Below are 23281 nucleotides of genomic sequence, written 5' to 3' on the forward strand. Positions count from 1 at the left end.
TACTTGGTGCACAAGTCAGCTATAGCAACAGTAATGCTGTGTAACACACTATCCCCAGCTCATTGTGTAGCAAAAGTCAGCATTTATTTCTCAGTCATATATTTATGAATCTGCTAGGGTGACTCTGTTTTTTAGAGGTCTTGATATGCTTAGGAAGGGTGAAAGGTAGCAAGCAAGATTTTTTTTTGTTGGGGGATGAGACTGCTGATGAGGGACAGGGGAATTGTTGCAAAACATTAGCAAAATTTATTGTGTAAAAGGTACAAAGATTGCTGTAGCAGCATTTCCCTATTCTCGACTCCATGATACCAGTTATTCCAGACTGAATGTGACGTCTAGATGCATGATGCTTTCTGACATGTCTATGGCTCATTGATAGCTATTCTAGATCCCTTGCTCTAAGCTCTCCAACCTCTCTCTTCCTGAAAGTTTCATCTCCTTTGAACATTAGCCTTCTACCACACTCGCCTTGTAAATCTGCAGTGTTGCTCACATCAAATTGTGTAATTTCTCTGCTCATGCACATCTTCTAGCCACCATGAGGAAAATCACACAGCCATATGAACTGCTGCTTCTGTGGGTTCATGGCCATTAACACTCTACAGAAATCACTTGCACACCCCAGTCATCTCTTTCTTACATCTTCCACAGTAGCTACTTCAGTTTCACCACTCCCTGCATAATCCCTTATTTCACCATCTCCTCATTTTCCATTAGTATAATGCTTGCTCTTACTTTTCAGAGAAAATAGAAGACAGCAGAAAGGAATATTTCAACTTCCAAACCATTTCCCTAAAAAGATCTCTGAATCTATATTCATCCTTCCCACATGCTTTCAAAAGGTAGTAGAAGAAATTGATGTCACGAATATATGCATTGAATCATTTTCTCTTCTCTTCCTTAACACGGTAAATCTGTCTACTTACCTCTTCTTTCTCCTGTCAGGCTCTCCCTTTGCTGCTTCCTTTTTCTCTGTGTATAAAGTTGCTCACTCCTTTCCTTCCTTAAATAAATTGGAAAACTAAAGATGATCCCTCCCTTAATTTGCTGTCACATTTCTAGAATGATATTGTAGATTATTGGTTACTAAACCTGTGTGTGCATAGCACAAAATTAGGAAGCTTTATAAAAGTACAGACCTACTCCTGGATCTGATTCAAGGACCTGGGGTGGAGTCTATTGACTTCTAACTTTTAAAAGCAGCCATGTTGGGGAAATACCGTCGTAAATAAATATGTACTGACAGGAGTAATGCTGATCATGTAGTATGTAGAAAAGGATACAAAATTGTAAGTTTAAAAATTTATATGTATATACATACTTTTATATATAATTTACATTATGGAAATGCATATGTCTGTGCATATAAATACCTATATAGTAAAAAAAATGAGAAATTTTAAAATAAGGTGTTAGTGTAGAGGAGGTTGGGTTTATGAGTGCTTCAGTGTCTTTTTTATTTATGTTTTTTGGGTTTTATTCTTCAGGGAGTACCCTTTTCTTTTGTGGTAAGAAAAAAATATGGTAGAGAAGTAATAGAAATAATAGTAATAGAAATAATAGTACACTCATTCCCATGTGTTCTCCCATTAAATATCCCATCCTCTCAATTTAGGTATCTTTTCCTTACTTGACTTTTCTGCAGTAATAGATGGTGTTGACCATTTACAGTTCCTGTAAATTCTCTTCTCTCCTACTTCTGTATTCCCTATCATTTTTCAGTAACCACCCAAGTAACCACGGTCTGTCACCCCTAATAACTAAAACACTGCTTCTTATCAATTTTAACTCTGAAATAGCTTTCAAGTGCATTCCCTTTTTTACTCCCCATCTTCACTGAGTGGTTTAAGAGAACCAACTGAGATGGGTATAACTGACACCGAAGGTGGAGTGACCAAGAGTTTCAAATGCCACTGAAAGCTCATATAAGTTGAAGTCTGAAAAGAACAATTGGGATTGGAAAGTTGGAGGTCACTGGTGACCTTTGCCAGAGTATTTCAGAAATATTTTAGGGAATAAAGAGATATAAGGAAGTGGAGATGGGAGTCAAGAAATTGGGCTGTCAGTGGCAGGAGAACCAAAGGATAACTTGGACCAAAGGAGAGGTTTTCTTCATTGTCATTGATGTTACTTCAGAATTAGCAAATACATCACTTCATCATATTTGGATGCTGAGAGTAAAGAGCCTGAAGAGAGAGAATGTTTGAAAACCTCAGAGTGTGAGAAAATAATTGAAAACAGACAAAAAGAAAGAACAAAATCAAGAAATTAGCTTTGAACAAGAAAAAAACAAAACACCTTTTCCTCACAGGACGGTCCATAACTACTGCTGCTGCCATCAGTGTCACCAAATCATCCTATTTTTTGTTATTTTAATGACTTTCGTTAGTTCTTCTATCATAATAAAACTCTCCCTTCTTATATCATTAGTTTTGAGATAGCCTCTGCTCAAACCTTTTTTTTTTCCTTCGTAAGGGAGTGGACTATATGATAGTTTTAGATTTCTGTTCCTTATGGGTCTCTTTCAGAGTCCAAGGTAAATTCTAACATTAGCAGCAGCAGTTTGGTTGGTAATCACTCACAAAACTACTACAAATCTGGGCTCCAGAAGGAGAAGATATACATTTTTCTTTGCTTAAAAGCCTATATTTTCCCCCCCAGCTTCTAATATGGTCAAGTTGTTCTACTTTTTCCAAAGCCTTGAAACAATTATTTTCTCTTCAAAGAAGTCTTCAACTATCCACCTAGACTCTTTAGTCTACTTATTGACCAAGCTATCTTTTCAGTATTAAATTTTTATATGTTTCTCCCTTTGTGGTCTTTCCCTTTACAATATCTCTGATAGAACCTGGTTTTAGTCTAGTGCAAAAGCTCAATAGAAATGAACAGATAAAGGCTACCTGACCTTTAAAATACTTTTATTTTTTAACAGCTTTATTGACATACAATTCACATACCATACAACTAACCTATTTAAAGTGTACAATTTCATGGTTTTTAGTATATTAAAACTGAGTTCTACAACCATAACCACAATGAATTTTAGAATATTTTCATTATCTCAAAGGAACCCTGTACCCTTTAGCTATCATCTCACAATCTTCCCATCCCTCCCCTAGGCTTAGGCAACCACTTACTCTGTCTCTATAAATTTTCTTATCCTGGATTTTTCATGTAAATGGAATCAGATAATATGTGGTCTTTTGTGACTGGCTTTTTTCACTTAGCATAATGTTTTCAAGCTTCCATCTTATACCATGTATCAGTACTTCATTCATTTTTATAGCCAAATAATATTCCATTGTGTGGATATACATCATTTTGTATATTCATTTGTTAGTTGATGGGAATTTGTGTGGTTTTCACCTTTTGACTATCATAAGTAATGCTGCTATGAACATTCATATACAAGTTTTTGTGTGGACATATGTTTTCATTTCTTTAGGGTTTATAACTAGGAGTGGGATTGCTGGGTCAAAATGGTACCTCTGGCATTTTGGGGAACACCCAGCCTGTTTTCCAAGGTGTCAGCACTGTTTTACATTGAGTTGTATAGTTTTAGCTCTTACATTTAAGTACTTGATCCATTTGAGTTAGTTTTGTATATGGTTTAAGATAGGAGTCCAAATATATCTTTTTGTGTGTGGAGATCTAGTTGTCCTAGCACTATTTGTTGAAAAGACTATTTTTTCCCCATTGAATGGTCTTGGTCACCCTTGTTGAAAATCAATTGACCATTGACACATGGGTTTACTTCTGTTACATTGCTAGCCATGTTAGAAAATATTATTTTACTTTCATTGAAATATTTTCATAAGTGGCTATAGGGTTAGCAGGGAGATCTATATAATTGCTTTCCTGATTACTATAGGCCCCTCCCATGCCCTCACAGCAGGGACTGGTTCAAGTGGAACATCTTAAGATGAAAGATTGTGTTTTAGGGTGTAGAGAAGAGTCCTAAAGTCAAATCAAATTTATGACTTTGGGGGAGTCATAAATAGATTAAATTGCAGTCAATAGTGATATAATGGGTGAACTGGAGTACGTGCTGTAAGAGTCCTCCAACTAAGCTTCAGATGTTTGCTGACATGGAGGGATACAGTTCAATGTACTAGCCAGTTAAAACATAATTGAGAACCCTTCTTGGCACATAGGATGCCTTCCTCTGATGATTGACCATATTGCATTAGTACCTCTCTCCCATTCTTTCCCCTTCCTATTTTGTCCTGTTCTGCATTCTTTCTAAGCAAATAATGTACCTCTTCTCAGCTTTAACCATTAGTTTCTCTCTGTTTTACTGTCACTGAAAGATTATAAAATAAAAGGAGTCAAATCCAGACCAAAAACAAACCAGATAAAATGGCACAGAGATCAGTAATATAAGTCACAGCAGCGATAAATGCTTTTATCCTTAAGTCCCAAATAACATTTACTTTTGGTCAAGTGTAGATGGCAAGAATTGTTAGAAATTGAATAAATTTTCAGATCCAATTGTCATGATATAATTTAACATATTCTTAACGTGTCGTGGATGAAATAAACTAAAATTAAATGGAGAATTAAAAAAAAAAAAGAAATGACACATTTTAAGGATCTATGGAAGATCTGCAAAGGTAGATCATACACTGGAGCACTTTTTAGAACTGAGTTCTGAGTAGTAGGCTCTGAAAGGGAGAGAAAGAGGTGAGGATGAGGGTTTAGGTAGGTAGGGGCACTTCAAGCAAAGCCGCTTTGCTGTTTTACATGTTTTGTATAGTTTCTATGCTGGAGTCCTTCATAATATCTATTTTGAGATAATTGAATGGTTTATACTGCTAAAAATAAATAGATTGGTAAATAAATAACTGGATTGGTTACCACTGTATTAGACCATAAAGGACGCCACATTATTATATTCAGTTTAATAAAACTAGAACTAAACGAAAAAGTTTAAAATAAAATATAATACCCACTACTCAATTTCTCCCAAATAAAAATAGAATTAAAGAGAATATAAGTAGTTATAATTATAACCTGCTTTGAAAAGAAATGAAAACACTGTGTATCAAAGCCATCTGTTACAGCTAGGACAATAAGGAGAGGCAACTTTTCTCATGCTGGTTCCGAATCTGATCCACAGAACACAGAAAATGATTTGAATGCCTATTTTCTAAATTCTCCCAAGTGTAGTACATACAGGTACTATTCTAAGATGCATTGAAGAGAAGTTAATTTATTGCATACAATGGATCTGTAGGGCATTCTAACTTAATTCTCTTAGCGAACCCTGGTTGAACAAGGCAGGCATGCCTTGTTATTAAAATGACAATCTCCGGTGTTGATGAGGATATGGATAGTTGACAATTCTTATATGCTGCTGGTGGGAGTATGAACTGCAACTGCTTATCCAGAAAGCAGTTGGTTAATCTGTGTTTAAAACCGTAAATAAATTAAAATCTTACACTCTTTGGCTGATAAGATCACTTTGTACAATTGATAGCAAGGAAAGAGATTTGGACAAGTACTTGTTCACAGAGACCTCATAACATAGTTTTTACAATTTTGTTATGGAAATTTCCTATTATACGGAAAAGTAGAGATGAGCTTTGTCTTAGTCTGTTCAGGGTGCTATAACAAAAAACTACAGGCTGGGTGGCTTATAAACAAAAGAAATTGATTTCTCACAGTTCTGGAGGCTGGGAAGTCCAAGATCAAAGTGCCAGCAGATTCAGTGTCTGATGAGGGCTGTCTTCCTGATTCATAGACTGCAGCCCTTTCTTTGTGAAATCCTCACCTGGTGGAATGCAGGAGTGATCTCTCTGGGATTTCTTTTATAAAGACACTAACCCCATTCATGAGGATTCTACCCTCATAACCTAACTACCTCCCAAAGTCCCCATCTGCACATTCCATCACACAGGTTCAGTTTGTTTCCATTTTAAGAGACTTTTTTTTTTTTTTCTTATTTTCCCCTCTTTTTGACTTATTAAATTTTCTAATTTTATGAATTGTTTACCTGGTCTTATAGTCAAAATAAAGCAAGGTACCATCCTACAAAACTAATCTGTGTTTTCCCTCTTCATATACATAATCATTTCTCTTCACTTTTTGGGTTCCATCTTCATGCTTTTTGAAATCATAGGTGACTACATACAGTCATCCTTCAGTCTTTGGTGGATTGGTTCTGGGACCTCCCCCACCTGCAAATACCAAAATCTGAGGATTTTGTTAATATGCTCAAGTCCCTTAAAAATGATGTAGTATTGCATATAACTTATGCACATCCTCCTGTATTCTTTAAATCATCTCTAGATTACTTATAATACTTAATACCACATAAATGCTATGTAAATAGTTGTAAATACAATGTAAATGCTATGTAAATATTTGGCAGTACATAGTAAAGTCAAGTTTTGCTTTTTGGAACTTTCTGGAATTTTTCCCCTAATATTTTTGATTCATGTTTGGTTGATTCTGTGGATATGGAACTCTCTGATATGGAGGGCCAACTGTATATTCATTTATCATCCCCTTTCTTTCATAAAAGTATCATAATATAGATACTATTCCTATAATAAAGACACGTAGTTAATTCTATTTAAAGTCACTTTTGCCACACTTTTTTTTTTGGTCACGGAGAACGTTTCTTCTATGCATGCCTTTAAGAACAGTTTAGTGAGTGAAACTCTAGGTTATTTAATTTGTTCCCTAATTTCCAGAAAGCTACATATTATAGGACTGAGCATATTGTTCTTTAAAGCGATATTAGCATCCCATTGGTTCTGAAGTTAGTGGCATTCTGACATACTCTAGATTTTGTTCTTGAAAACCACAGCTCTCCTAAACTAATGTATTTTAAGAGCAGTTTTCCCTAAGAAGTAATGCTGGAGGTCTTAAGGTTATTTCCAGGGTACTATCTTCCAGCAGAAATTTGATGATTCTCAAGTAACCATATGAGGAGAAGAATTATCTGGAGGGGAAAAGAGAAGGTGATCAAAAAGCACAGGGTTATATGTCAGGACTGCTGTTCTCCACCTCCAAAAATTGTGTGGTCCTTCCATAATTCTGGGTAAGGGCAATGCCATAGGAGGTTCCAGTTCTGGATCTTATGACTTCTTGGAAACACACTGGATGCTTCCTTGACATGAGAGAAGTCCCAAAACTTCCATCATGACAAGCCAACTTTGCATTATAAATCTATGTAAACTCTGAATGATATGAAGCTTGAAACAATTAAACAACATTGTATGATGAGGAAGGGTGTTTACTTGCTTTAAGGAGGTTATATTCCAAATATTTAATAACTTATGATGTAAGGATATCCACTCAGATAGGAGGTCACTGACATCTGCCATATAGGCCAGTACTGGCCTTGTATTAGATCTGATATTAGATCTGCCACATCCAACAGGGACCTTACTTCACTAGCTCAGTGAAGCCTGCTTATGGCAGGGGTTGGCCCAAGTACGGACCACATTCTTCAGCACATTGGCATCTTCATCAGAGGTGTGGTTCTACATAGTAAGTTGGGACCATTTCAACCATGCGCAAGGAATATATATATTAAACGCAGAAACTCTACAGAAATGAGGTGGCTAAGTCCTGATGAAGAGAAATACTTTACTGTGAGTTAAAGAGTTTGGGAATATTTGAAGGAGGCTGACATTTAAGAATTTTATGTGAGGATTATTACATTAGAAAAAGAAAGGTTGTTGGGCTTGAGATAATATAGAATCTGTGTGCCTGATGCAGTGACCTTAGTTAATGTTTGATCGCCTGTGCCGAATGTGTGTTTGCAGTTCATATTAAACTGCTCATCACACATCGTTTCTTTTCCATATCTCGATTTAAATTTGTCTGCTGGTTTTGAGTCTATGGACAAATAGAATCTTTTGCATTATAAAATATGATGATGAATTTCAGCCTGTTAGTAATAAAATACTTATTTAAATGTTTGCTTTTAAACTGCGTCAGGGGCTTCCCTGGTGGCGCAGTGGTTGAGAATCTGCCTGCCAATGCAGGGGACACGGGTTTGAGCCCTGGTCTGGGAAGATCCCACATGCCGCGGAGCAACTAGGCCCGTGAGCCACAACTACTGAGCCTGCGCGCCTGGAGCTTGTGCTCCGCAACAAGAGAGGCCGCAACAGTGAGAGGCCCGCGCACCGCGATGAAGAGTGGCCCCTGCTCAACGCAACTAGAGAAAGCCCTGGCACAGAAACGAAGACCCAACACAGCCAAAAATAAATAAATTAAAAAAAAAAAAAAAAAAAAAAAAACTGTGTCAGGTTATTCAAACTTGATAATCATCGAAAGTCTTAGAAAATGTTTTAATAAAATAATTTATGCAAGCAGGAAACATGTTCTTAAAACACCAAGACTAGAATAATAAGCACACATTGCTTTAGGGGTACCTCATCCTTGAGCCTAGCAATGTCTAGGTTATGGCAGGAAATGACACACAGAAAGGAAGATGAGTTAAAATGTTAACACTTAAAAATTTTAATGTTACTTTTCTAGGTAGAAGCCTTCAAATTTATATTCATTTTCTGATCAAAGTGGCCTGTACTTTTTAACCATGCAATCTATTGGTGAGAATATTATAAGAAACATTTTCTGTAGACACTTATAGCAGTGTATTGAATATTGGTCTTAATATATGTTATCTTTTAATGTTCAAATTGTAAATTTTTGTTTCCTCACACTGACACATTCAGATTCCTTAATATCTCAGGTCTGTTCTGTAATCTTCATCTCACTGGTCATCCTTCTGGGCTTTACAACCCTAGTGAATCCCAAATTCTAAATCCTGAATTTCACGTGAGTAATATTTGCCTTGAGGGATTATTAGTGATAATTTCTATTTCAGAATTTCCTTGAGCTACTGACTTGGAACATTATTTGGTAATCTATAAATCTAATCTAATCTAGAACATCACTCACAAAGCTATGAGCAGAGAACACCTGAAGTCAGCCGTCGAACCAGGAAGTTGATTCTCAACGTGGTCCCTCAGCAAGCAGCATCAACATCACGTAGGGACTCATTAGACATGCAGATTATTAGGCCATATTTCAGATATATTGAATCAAAAAACTCTGAGGGTGGGGCCCAACAGTCTGTTTTAATCAGCCCAATCTGCTTTAACAAGTGATTCTGATGTGAGCTAAAGCTTGAGAATCACTGAACTACAGAACTCTCAATGTGTAGTTCTGTGTGTGATAGAGAAACAAATAATTGTCACAGGTGGTGATAGGATATTTTTGGTCCTGTCCTGAGGCCTACATAGAGATACAAACTATTTGCATTAAGAATTAATTAAAATTAATTCTATCTTGTAGATTCAGGATATAAAGTCATGGAGGATTAAAATGAAAAATGAGTAATCTGGCTCTAAAAGTATGCACTTTAGATATATCTAATATGCCTTAGAACCATTTATCATTATTAATATTACTTTACCTTCAGTTATTTTCAGGAATAAAGTCTCATGACACTTAAGACTTAAATTCCCCCAAAATGTATCTTTGATGTCTTATTATTTTGCCTTCTGTGTTTTTCTAAAAAAAATTTCATTTAAAAACAAAACATTCACTTTTGTTTAATATTTTTACACCAATCATTGGATGTTTAATTTTTATTTACTTATTTTTAATTGTGTACTTCCACAATTAGTTCCCACAGTCATGCCTAAATATACCTTAATGGTAGTTCCTTCTTTCTTAACTAAGGGCTTAATATTAAGTTTATGAGAACAGATCCAAATCCAATGATTTTTCTGACTATTCTGTTCCTGGACCTTAGATATCTGTATCCTGTAGAATAAAACTCATCTTATTAGCTAGTTTTAGAAAGCAATTTTAGGGATAAACTGGTTTTATTAGAAAAAAATCTTTCATATGCCTGCAGTACACTAGAAGTGGTTAGTTTGGTTGGTGCCCATTTTTCAAATGGAAAGAAGCAGTAGTATTTAATGAAGGAGGAAGGGTAAGGAAAATTCAGGGCTGAACACTGATTGGAGAAGGAATCAAGGAGATAAAAGACTGGTGGTGGTGTGGCTGAAGAGGGATTTATGCGGGAGACAGTTGTCCAATGCAAAAATCTCAAGTTGTTTCATATATGTACGCCCCTTGCAAACCTTCCCCTCTCTCTCCCTTATGAAACCTTTAGTATATTCTACATTGCTTATGATGGTTGGTAGATGGATTTTCTTTGGTAGCGTATGTGAAGATGTTCCAAATTTTTCTTTGAAGATTGGAGTTCAGCAAGAAAAATGTACGTGTAGTGGAAGTTAACACCAGGATTTCCATGAAGAGGAGGTGTGCTAATGAAATGAAGCTCTTGAAAATGATAGAAAAAACATTTTTTACAGTGTAGGATTAGAAATAATCAGCATGTGTCTTAGTGTCTCTAAGACACTATGAAAGGAGAAATGTGATTCAGTAAAAATATTTTTCTTTATACAAATATTATAACATTACCTGTTTAAACAGATCTTAAAACTCAAGTGACTGCAAGGTGAAGAACTATTTCAACTGATATTCAAAAACTAATATTCAAAACCACATTTATTTTTACATTATTGAAAACAGCTTTTAAGTAAATCTGCATAAGAAAATTTCCCATATAATTGAAGTTTCACTTTCAAAGTAACAGTCTTATTTATAGTTGAATGTTTAGAGGATCCTATATTATATATTTTACTCTTCGTTTTGGTGCACTGACTCAGTTTAACCTTTTCTGGATGAAATCTGAATGTCATCTGAACCCTAATTTTCAGTTTGGCATAGAGCAGGGCCTACATTAACCGCTCAGTACATATTTAATGAATGAATGAATGCATGAACTAATGAACTGTACCCTTTATTTTCAAATCTAACTAACCAGGAAAAGATCTGCTGCTTGTCTTAATTTATTAATTGTCTTAAATGATTAGCTTAAAAAGAAATTCAGTAAATGTATAAAGTGTTACACTACCTAGATGCTCATATTTCAAGCTTTTTTCCTTTTCTCTAATTATGCCCTAAATTCTTTGCTTTGGTAAAGGAATGTCACATCATAAACAGGTGAGATGTATTTGATGTTTTAGGGGCAGGAGAATATAGTAACACAGAGCTTGTTGAACGGTTCCTGAAGATAAACCGCCTTTAGATATTTTCAGATTGTCTTCTGATGGGGAGTAGAAAAATGTTTAGAAGGACCTTTATTTACATGTTGTTTCTTACCCCACTCTACCCATAACATTCAGACTGGCTGAGAGTGAAAAACCTTAAGGCTAATGTGGTGAAAGTATTGGTGTCTAAAAGAAGAAATCATAGCATAAAACAAGCTTCTTGGTGTTTTTCTTATCTCCTTAATTGAGAATCTAATTTCGTAGCACTATAGTGCATAGCATCACAGGGGCTTAAGTTTTTTTTAAACAGTGAAATATTTTAGGCATAAACAAATAGGGGAAAATGTAATAAGCATCTCTGTGTACACCACCTACCTTAAAAAATAAAACCTTACAGATAATTATTAAAACTTCCTGTGTTCCCTTTCCTCTACCCAGTGGAAATCACAATAGAATTTGATGTTTGTCATTCTTATTTTTCTTTTGATATTTTTACTACATATGTATGTATCAATGTTATATAATACTATTTTGCATATTTTTTGAACTTTACATTAATGGTATTTCTATATACCTTTAAAATGAACTTTAATGTTTTACCTATTCCTATATATTGAATATTTAATCCAAACAGTTTATAGCATTATATAACATCCTGTTTAATTAAGCCATGATGTATTTACCCATTTTGTGGCTGATTTAACTTTCAATGGCTTCCATTTTTTGCTATTGCAAACAATTCTTCAGTGAACATCTTTGAATATTTTCTTGTGACCATTTGTGAGAATTTCCCTAGGGTATTACCTAGGAGTAGGATTGTTAGACCCCAGAGTTAACATAGCTTCAACTTTGCTATGTAATGCCAAATTGTTTTACCAGTTTGTACCCTCAGCTGCAGTGTTATTTTGTATCCTTGCTGACTACTTGATATTTTCAAACTTTTAATTTTTGCTAAGCCAGTGGGTGGGAAATGACATCTCACTGTTGTTTTAATCTGTGTTTCCTTAATTATGAGTGAGCTTGAGCATCATTATGTATGTTTATTGGCCATTCATATGTCCTCCCTTGAATACCTTTGTTGATTTTTCTATTGGTCTGTTTTTTTTTTTTCTCATTGATTTATAGATCTTCATGTATTTTAGACGCTCTTTCTTGGTATGTTCATTACAAATGTATTCTCCCAGTTGGTAGCTTGTCTTGTCATTCTGTCTATCTATCTATCTATGTATGAAGATAGGTGTATAATTTTTGTGGTCAAATTTATTAGGCTTTTCCTTAAGGTTTTGTATGTATGTGTATGTGTGTGTACATGTATGTATCTTGTCTAAAAAACACTTTTAAACCCAAGATTATAAATATCTTTTCCTGTATTTTCTTCTAAGCATTTAATCATTTTGTCTATCATATTTAAATATTAATCTATGTTCAAATGATTCTTCAGTAATATTATTGGTACAGATCCATTTCATTTTTTTTCATAAGGATCACCAATTGTCCCAGCACCACTTATTAAACAGTGTGTCCTTTACTCACTGATTTTTAATGCCACCTCTATTACATGTTAAATTTCTATGTGTCCATGGGTCTCTTGTGGTTCATTTTGGCTTTCTTTCAGCATCTGCAGTCCACCTCTCCTTTGCCTCTTGTAGTTTATAACCTTCTACCTTTCTTGCTTGAGGCGTTTCTTTAGATTTTAACTCAGTTCTATCACATACTTGTGGATTTGGGTAATATGATTTTAATAATTTTTCACCATTTTTTTTCTACCATAACATGTATTTTATCTAGTTGCCTAGAATGCGTTTCTATTTTTTTCATATTATCTCCCTTTGTTGATGGTGTTTCTTAAAAAAGGACCCATCATTCTGTTTATTGATAGAAGTAATAGAGTTGAAAGTACAATGGAAAATGTGTTGTAATCTTTAATTTTAAGATGCAAAAGGCAAACTTTCAAATATGTTTTAAAAAAAATAAGTTAAGCATAACCTGCTTTTTCTAAATGACTAGTAGAGTATTTTGTTTAGTACCTTAGAAAACAATGTTTTTTAGGCAATTTGATTCTGTATAAGTAGGCAGTATATTATACTTTGATTGAAATTTATTGAATATTAGTCCTATAATGCTATTGTTAATTGATCGTCTTTATTTTTTCAGATGATTGGAATCCATTTGCATACCCATATAAAAAACTGGATTTTGGAAAATGGGAGCTGTATATCCCACCAAAGCAGAATAGATCTGTCCTAGTACCTCATGGATCCAAATTAAAGGTACTTTCCTCCCTCCTGTTTTCATTTGAACTTACTATTTTCTTTTTGTCCTGTTTGAAAAGTTCGATTTAAACTATTAAAATGTAAACTGATGCATGATAATTATGGGAGAAACAGTGTAAATTTTTAAATAGAGGAAAATTTAAGAGAAGTCATCGCAAATTGAAATGTGTTAGACTGGAATTGTTCGGTTGGTAAGGTACTGAACTTAGTAGTTGTATTATTATCAACTTTGGAAACCTTATAGAAGGATCACTGAATAATTGCAAAAGTTTAGCCTGGAAAACAGAAAGTTTGATTAAAAAAAAAAAAAATGAAGCCTGTCTTCAAGTCAGCCGGGCAGAGAATTTTTACCTGTAGAGACAGACTTGATATAATTGACTTTGTGATGAGCCACATAAATGTGGGAGGCTGTGTTGGAGACCCATGCCTTTTGGGGATATGATTTTCTTGATCTCTTTCTGCTCTTTGATATCAGGGCTGTTGCTTCTCCTGTTCTCCTTGGATTAGCCTAGGGCCCTGCCTGTCCTCTAGTTCCCCTCTGCTTTGGCTGACCATGCAGCTCTGCATTTAGGGTGTGCAGAGCCAACACAGCTGCCCTCTTCTGTCTCCTCAAGGGAGGCTTGAAGGATGGGTCCCAACGTCTGGATTACCTATCACAGATTTGATTACATGAGAGGCGATCTAAATCCTTCAACATTTACTTGATTTTAGCCCATGCTCATATAATTATATAATATTTCCATGTCCCTTGTTTCTCTTTCCCTTCCTTGGACGTGTGATAGCATTCATAGCATTTTTCATGATAGATTCTGTAAGTGAATTATATTTTTATTGGCATTTGTTATTTAACAATATTAACCAGAGTTACTTAAAGTATATTTAAAATAAAAAATGCACTGTATGTTTGTTTCGCAGTTTTTTACAAATAATGAAATTATAAGTGTACCTGAAAATACTGAAATATTGCCACACATAATATAGTTACCAGAAGAGCATATTGTCTGGAATAAAGGGACATTTTTATATGGGATAGCAGCCAAGGTTCTCCTAAATCTGAAGTGAAAAGGAGAAAAAGTAGCTACAGTATACAATAAGAGGGATTTAAATTTAATATATATAATCCCTTTTCCAAGTCAGTATAAGCTTCACGAGAGCAGGGGCCTTTGCTTTTCTGTTTGCTAATACTGTATGTTTTCAATTCTTAGAAGAGTGCCTGGCACAGAGTAGGCACTCAAAAAATGTTTATTGAATGTTAAAGCCATTTTTAGGCCCAATCTTTGAAGGAATAAACCATAGAGCTTGATTTTTCTATGGTCTGTAAGTCCTGATTTTAGGAAACTGTGAAGCGAGGCTACTATTATAGTACTGATTTCATTGTTGCTTTAGGTCTTTTGGCCATTTGTTTTGTTATATTTTGTTTTTAAGAATTGAAATTTCCAGTTTTTTAAAGTGCTGCAGAAATTTTTTTGTCTTCTTAAATTAGAAAATGTTATGGGCTTCAATTACCTACTCTTTGCATTAAATGGGGGGTTAATGAATTAATTTTTTACAGTTTTTAAAATTGAAGTATAGTTGATTTACAATATTATATTAGTTTCAGGTGTACAACATAGTGATTCAGTATTTTTATAGATTATATTCCATTTAAGTTTATTACAAAACAGTGGCTATATTTCCTTGTGCTATGCAATATATCCTTGTTGCTTATCTATTTTATAAGTAGTATTTTGTACCTATTAATCCCGTACTTCAATTTTCCCCCTCCCTCCTATCCTCTCCCTACTGGTAACCACTAGTTTGTTTTCTATATCCACGAGTCTGTTTCTGTTTTGTTATATACAGTGAATGAATTAATTTTCATGTGTAGTTTTTATACATTGGGAAAAAATGATTACTAGGAATGAATGATTATTAATATATACAGTTAATAATGATAGGCATTTGCCTCTCCCATCCAACCCTAAAGCTTTTATATTTTCTCCTATGGTCTGAATGTTTGTGTCCTCCCCCCAAATCATATGTTGAGATACTAATTCCTGATGTGATGGTACTAGTACGTAGGGCTTTGAGACGTGCATAAATCATGAGGTATAGCCCTTCAAATAGGATTAGTGGCCTTAAAAAAGAAACTCCAGAGAGATCCCTAACCCCTTTCACCACATGAAGATACAACAAGAACTCTGCAACCTGGAGAAGAGCCCGTACCAGACCATGCTAGCAGCTGATCTTGAACTTCCAGCTTCCAGAACTGTGAGAAATCAGTTTCTGTTGTTTGTAAGCCACTCAGTTCCTGATATTGTGTTATAGCAGCCCAAATGGACTAAGGTGCTTTCAACACTATGCTATGTACTATACTATGCTTTTTTTCATAAATTCATTTGACCTGGATGAAATGAAATAATAAAAAAAATTTTTTAAAAAGCATCTTTTACCTTTTTACTTAAAAAAAAATCTATATCTAACAGTAAACATTCAAAAAATATCAATCAACTGTTGTGTAATCTTTATTCATTATTATTCTCTAAAGATTTCAGTGAGGATAAATTCACTAGAAATTTAGGCCTAAAATATCACTCATAGTGTTTAGATGTTTTAAATTTTGAGGAAACATTTAGATGCTATTATAATGTCAATATGGTGATATAAGTAGTTTTTCACTTATGGGAAATGATTTATCAGATTTTCTTTGTGGGGGCTGGGGTTAAATTCTCTATTAAAAATCAACTAACTTAAGGGTTTTGGCCTTTCAATCTGAAATTGTCCCTAGGTAGTCTACCTTGGTAATTAAAAATCTTGTCTTAAATTGAACTTGAAAATTTATTTCATTCCACAAGGGATTGACCTTTATAACTCACTTGTGGATGTTTCTCTTACGAATTATCTGGTAACCATTCTCAAAAAAGAATATTACCTACCATTGAAATAATAGCTTTATTTTCTTTGCAAAATACCTGGTCTTTTTAATTGAACACTTTGGAAGAAGATTCCCCATTGCTTATATGGTCATGTAAACGTCTCCTTTCCATGTTTTTAAGTGAGTTTACCAAAAAAAATATTTTAAAAGTAAAGTAATAAGGTGAGGAGGTCAGTGAAAGACCCCGCGTCAGAAAAAGTGAGAGATCGGGGAAAGTGAACTTGAAAGGTGGGTTGGGGGCAAACTGAAGAATTCCTTTCTTTTCTTCTGATTTCCATTTTCTTCTTTTTTAAAAAAATCATTCCTATTAATATCCATATGACTAGCAATGGCAATTAAAATTGTCTTAAGTGTTTAGGATATTTATGTACTTTAACTTTTCCTTGCCAAATCAGTAACAAAATGGACTAGGATAAAGGTTTTTTGATACCAGACTTTTAACCTTTTTGAAGGATCATGTATTAATCATCTAGAGCTACAATAACAAAATACCATACTGTGGGTGGCTTAAGCAACAGAAATTTAATTTCTCACAGTTCTGGAAGCTGGAAGTCTGAGATCAGCCAGCGTGGTTGAGTTCCAGTGAGTTCTTTTCCTCGCTTACAGATGGCACTCACATGGCACTAATCCTATCATCAGGCCCCCATGCTCATGACCTCATTTAAACCTAATTATCTCCCAAATGTCCTGTCTCCAACTACCATCACAGTGGGGGTTAGGGCTTCAACATATGAACTTGGTGGGGGGCACAGTTCAGTTCAGAGCAGATCATGTTGCTTTCTGAATTATATTTAGATGTTATACAATTGATTGGTAGAAAAGGGTCATGGAACTTAATACCTACATTTGCAGTTTCCTCAGATGAGACACATGAAAGAAATTAGAGATTTTACATTCATATTTAATTGAATCCTCACGGTAACACTGTGAGATAAAATACTGTTATTATATATTCATTTCATAGATGAGTACACTGAAGTTTAGAGAGGTTAAGTAGACGGTATTGCCTGGACTTGAATTCAGGCTTGTCTAATAGCAAAGTCCATGGTTCTAACCATTGTGCTACACTGCTGGTCAGGCTAAGGGTTCACAGAGAGAAAAAGGAAAAAAAAAAGTGATACAGAGGAAGTAGAACTTGAGCCTTGTCTCAGGTCTAACAAATTATTATTATTATTATTATTTTAATTAATTAATTAATTAATTAATTTATGGCTGTGTTGGGTCTTCATTTCTGTGCGAGGGCTTTCTCTAGTTGTGGCAAGCGGAGGCCACTCTTCATCGCGGTGCACGGGCCTCTCACTATCGCGGCCTCTCTTGTTGCGGAGCACAGGCTCCAGATACGCAGGCTCAGTAATTGTGGCTCACGGGCCCATTTGCTCCACGGCATGTGGGATCTTCCCAGACCAGGGCTCGAACCCGTGTCTCCTGCATTGGCAGGAAGATTCTCAACCACTGCGCCAGCAGGGAAGCCCACAAATTATTTTATACCATAATTGCTTTTGCTTTTTTGTGTGGGGACTATTGTCTCCATTTTTCAGGGTGCTGAGTATTGAAGTGACCTTCCCTGAGAATAGAAAGGAGATAGAAAGTTTGTGGAAAGAGTTTGGGTTTTAGAGAATAAGAGATCAGATTGATTACATAAAGTGAAACTAGTTATTGAGAGCTAGAATGAGATTGCTAGGCAGAAGGATGCCATTGGGCAGGGATGTGGCACGTTGAAAAATTAGTATCTACATATTTGCTTAAGAAGGTTAATCTCATAAGCACTTTATCCTTTATTTCTGGACTATTTTCTTGTGTCATTTCTCCATCTATTTCCTTCTCTCCACATTTTTTGTTAACTGTTTTAGGATATTCTAGTATTTGGATATTGAATCTCCTAGATTTTCTTATCTTTTTGTCAAGTTCCCCATCATTTTGACTTTCTGTTCCATTTTGAGAAGTTATCTTCCAACTGCATTATTTTAGTAATCACATTAAAAACATTTCTAATAACATGCCTGTGTCGTCTACCTTTTGTGTAGATTCTGTCATTGTTAAATATTCAAAGATAGTTTTATCTTTTTCAAAGTATTATAGATGTTTTATTTTTTCCCCAAGTTTTCTTCTTGTTCCCCCACCCCCTCACTGTTTCTTTCAGATTTTCTTTTCCTGTGTGTTTTTGCTTTTTTTTTTAGTCCCTTGTCTTTTGTGTTGCAGGCTGTCTTGAAATGCCTGGTGATCCATGGTAATATAATCATATTTTAGAATACGTTAGGAAAAGACAATTGAAAATTCTGTTTCTGGTGTCCTTTGTTCCTGGTGATCTTCACTGTTGGGTAGCCAGAAAGAGAGACAGCCTTTATATTGATGGAGAGAAGTGAAAGTTTTTCTCTGGGGTCATTTATTTTTTCCAGAGGTGAATCTTCCAGTCTCTTACAAGGGATGGGTGGAAAGGGTATGGAGTGGAGGAAGTTTTATGTGGCTACTGGCATCCATGCATAAGGACAGGGAAAGTAGATAAGGGTCCCAACTTTCAGTAAGACACTGAATCCCCCTATTTTTAACCATATGATACACCTCTGCCGTTTGCTATGCTCATTGTCTCTGAACTTGGAGCCTTCCTAGTTCAGTGTTTTTCAGAGAGTGAACATCTGATCTCCCATTTGAGGGGTGAGAGGTGGCATTTTGGAGGAATACACGTTTATCTGTATGGGTTAGGGAAAGGCTCTGCTGAAGAGCCTACAGTGCTCTTGTTTAACACTGCATCTTACCTTCTGCCATAGTACTAGAAGCCTCCAGATGCCGAGTTTCCTAGGGCTTCTGTGAAGCAAACTGACCAACTCTCTTCAGGTTCTTCCTCTGCAATAGCAGATTTTAATTTTTTCCTGTCTACTTAGTTCCTTACCACTCCATCTACTTTCTAAGTTCCAAAAATTTGTTGAAATTTCTGTCCTCTTGTTGCCTCCTTTTCTGTCTTTCTCTGTTAATACTTTTTGTATTCCTTTGCTGTTATTTATTTTAACAGAAGTTTGGTAGGTTTGTTATTTTGATTATACTTCTTAAACCCCTGTATTTAAAAGAAAGAGGAAAAAAATACATCTACCGGATAGAAGAATATTTTATAATTCTGGGGCCTCGGTTGAGTATTATATTCTTATCGTATGCCATGGTTATAAAATTTTGGTCAGACTGATTATTTCTAGCTTGTGGTGTCTTTACATATTATTATATGTGATAAAGATTTTCTTCTCTGTGACCCACAGAAAATCCTTTACTCACTTCATTTGTTACCTGGTTCAACTTAATCAACCTTTAAGACCCTGAAACATCTAATTGTGGGAGAATGTGGAGGTAGAATTAGATGCACTTTCCTTTACCACAGAGCTTATAATTCTCTGTGTTTGCAAAATACACCATGAATGTTAATGAACCTAAATAACATACTAGGAAATGGTCTTCCTCTGTAGATGAGAATAAAGGCTTTTTAATTGATTCATTTTTCTTTTGTTTTTTTCTGAAGCTCTCTAGAATGTTGGCAGGAAACACAAAATAAATGTGTAAATTTCCAAAGCAGTCTTTTTACCAATATTTAGCATAACTTTGTTTGCCTAGAGGGTGGGTGAGGTAGAAAGTGTGAGTGTTTCCTTCTGTTTTGAGCGTGCTCCACATTAATTTATCAGATTTTACTCTTTTTCTTTCTTAATATCTTAGTTAGCACATATTTAGTTTTATATTTTCTGCACTCGACGTATTGCACTGTTTTCCCTGGATGTATGTGAAGAAATAAAAGACAAAATGCCTGCACTTTGAATTTCTTGTCCACTTGGAGAAAACTCACCATAAACAAATGAGTCACTTGAGCATTCTGTGGCTGGCAAGGGAGTAGAGGAAGAAGCTTTTTTTTTTTTGAGAGCTTTATAACAGGAAAGTAAGAATAAGTAAATAGAATATGTGGTTGTTTCTTTTTTATATTTGTTAGTTCCTTTCATTTTTGGTTAAATATTAATGGGGCTAAGAGGGGGCCCAAGAAAGAAGATGACAGGGAGAGAGAACAAGAATTAGAGATAGATTCTTAGGAAACTGGAAAGATGGAGAAGAATTAAGGTCAAGGTTGAATAGTTAGTTAGGGAATGATTATGGAAAGAGATGCATTTTAAGCTTGCTCTTGAAGGAGTTAATGGATTAGATTAATGAATAGGTTGTCAGGGGTCTATTAGAGAATAAAAGAAAATAAAGTTAAGCACGATTATATAGGAATTAACCAATTCTATATGGGAGACAGTGGTCAGTTTGACTTGTATTGACTTATGAAGATGTCACATATGTAAGGAGACTAAATGGAATAATGAATCTATTTTAGGAAATTTTACTCTAAAAGCGTGCAGGGCCCTACAATTGCTAAATTTTGACAGAGATTCTTTTTTGCTTTTTCTTAAATCCTACATTTCTTACTTTAAGAAAAACCTCAATAACTTTAAAAAATGAACAATTTATTCTTTAACCTGTGGTGTTTTTTGACCCTTAATGATCTCTTTTTTTTTTTTCCTCAGAAATGTTCATTCTCTCTCTTCTAGAGCATATAAAAATGCTTAAGTAATCTTATTATCAATTAACAAAAATTAGTCACTGTTAATGGATCCTGAATGTTCTCTCTTTTTCTTTTATGTCATAAAGATTCCTAGAAAGAAGAACTTTACTATCACGTACGTCTTCTCTTTCTATATCCTCACTTCCAATTCATTGTTTTCTATCCTCTCCTACTCTGATTTAATAAAAAATAAAGTAAAATGGTACAAATAGCTGGATGATGATAATTTAAATTTAAGACCTATGAATGAAGCAATATAAATCTCATTTCCCATTATGAATCATTTGAACCACATATTCACATTAGTATTTCATATAAATTTATAGATGATTTCTACTATGTCATGGCCTGTGATAGGATCTGAATCTTCTGCAGTTCCTGAGTGATCATTTCTAGTTATGTCATGGGTAAAATATATTCTTTTGCTGTGTACCACCTGCCAACTCAAACTTGTCATAAATCATCGCTTTTGCAGCTTACTTGTTAACAGTTTCTTTTCTTATGGCACATCCTATAGAAATTCTTTTATTGATGACTTGAGATCTTATATATTTGTCTAGGATTTTATATTTCTGGTTTTGTCTTATATTCAGTGTTGCTGATAAAATCCTGATAATTTGGTTTTTATTCCTTTGTATGTAATCAGCCCTTTCTCTTGGTAGTCACTTGGATTTCCTCTTTTTTTTTTTTTGTTTCTGGGATAGAGTAGCTACTTTTCTTTCATGTGTTTTTTTTTTTTTTTTAAACATCTTTATTGAAGTATAATTGCTTTACAATGGTGTGTGTTAGTTTCTGCTTTATAACAAAGTGAATCAGTTATACATATACATATGTTCCCATATCTCTTCCCTCTTGCACCTCCCTCCCTCCCACCCTCCCCATCCCACCCCCCTAGGTGGTCACAAAGCACCGAGCTGATCTCCCTGTGCTATGCGGCTGCTTCCCACTAGCTATCTATTTTACATTTGGTAGTGTATATATGTCCATGACACTCTCTCACCCTGTCACATCTCACCCCTCCCACTCCCCATATCCTCAAGTCCATTCTCTAGTAGGTCTGTGTCTTTATTCCCGTCTTGCCACTAGGTTCTTCATGGCCTTTTTTTTTTTTTTTCCCTTAGATTCCATATATATGTGTTAGCATACTGTATTTGTTTTTCTCTTTCTGACTTACTTCACTCTGTATGATAGACTCTAACTCCATCCACCTCATTACAAATACCTCCATTTCATTTCTTTTTATGGCTGAGTAATATTCCATTGTATATATGTGCCACATCTTCTTTATCCATTCATCTGTCGATGGACATTTAGGTTGCTTCCATGTCCTGGCTATTGTAAATAGAGCTGCAATGAACATTTTGGTACATGACTCTTTTTGACCTATGGTTTTCTCAGGGTATATGCCCAGTAGTGGGATTGCTGGGTCGTATGGTAGTTCTATTTGTAGTTTTTTCAGGAACCTCCATACTGTTCTCCATAGTGGCTGTATCAATTTACATTCCCACCAACAGGGCAAGAGTGTTCCCTTTCCTCCACACCCTCTCCAGCATTTATTGTTTCTAGATTTTTTGATGATGGCCGTTCTGACCGGTGTGAGATGATATTTCATTGTAGTTTTGATTTGCATTTCTCTAATGATTAATGATGTTGAGCATTCTTTCATGTGTCTGTTGGCAATCTGTATATCTTCTTTGGAGAAATGTCTATTTAGGTCTTCTGCCCATTTTTGGATTGGGTTGTTCGTGTTTTTGTTATTGAGCTGCATGAGCTGCTTGTAAATCTTGGAGATTAATCCTTTGTCAGTTGCTTCATTTGCAAATATTTTCTCCCATTCTGATGGTTGTCTTTTGGTCTTGTTTATGGTTTCCTTTGCTGTGCAAAAGCTTTTAAGTTTCATTAGGTCCCATTTGTTTATTTGTGTTCTTATTTCCATTTCTCTAGGAGCTGGGTCAAAAAGAATCTTGCTGTGATGTATGTCATAGAGTGTTCTGCCTATGTTTTCCTCTAAGAGTTTGATAGTGTCTGGCCTTACACTTAGGTCTTTAATCCATTTTGAGTTTATTTTTGTGCATGGTGTCAGGGAGTGTTCTAATTTCATACTTTTACATGTACCTGTCCAATTTTCCCAGCACCACTTATTGAAGAGGCTGTCTTTTCTCCACTGTATATGCTTGCCTCCTTTATCAAAGATAAGGTGACCATATGTGTGTGGGTTTATCTCTGGGCTTTCTATCCTGTTCCATTGATCTATATTTCTGTTTTTGTGCCAGTACCAAACTGTCTTGATTACTGAAGCTTTGTAATATAGTCTGAAGTCAGGGAGCCTGATTCCCCCAGCTCCATTTTTCGTTCTCAAGATTGCTTTGGCTATTCAGGGTCTTTTGTGTTTCCATACAAATTGTGAAATTTTTTGTTCTAGTTCTGTGAAAAATGC

At 35.1% G+C, this 23281-nt stretch overlaps 1 protein-coding gene across 1 annotated transcript in view; it reads left to right on the forward strand.

The window, feature by feature from the left end:
- GBE1 (1,4-alpha-glucan branching enzyme 1) overlaps positions 1-23281 on the forward strand; it is a 291409-nt gene that overhangs the window by 93606 nt on the left and 174522 nt on the right. Inside the window, exon 3 of the mRNA XM_068546910.1 lies at positions 13242-13357. Coding sequence (XP_068403011.1) covers positions 13242-13357 — 116 coding nt within the window. The remainder of the gene's footprint in view (positions 1-13241; positions 13358-23281) is intronic.

Source organism: Eschrichtius robustus, chromosome 6, assembly GCF_028021215.1.
Source record: "Eschrichtius robustus isolate mEscRob2 chromosome 6, mEscRob2.pri, whole genome shotgun sequence".
In the NCBI taxonomy this organism is placed as follows: domain Eukaryota; kingdom Metazoa; phylum Chordata; class Mammalia; order Artiodactyla; family Eschrichtiidae; genus Eschrichtius; species Eschrichtius robustus.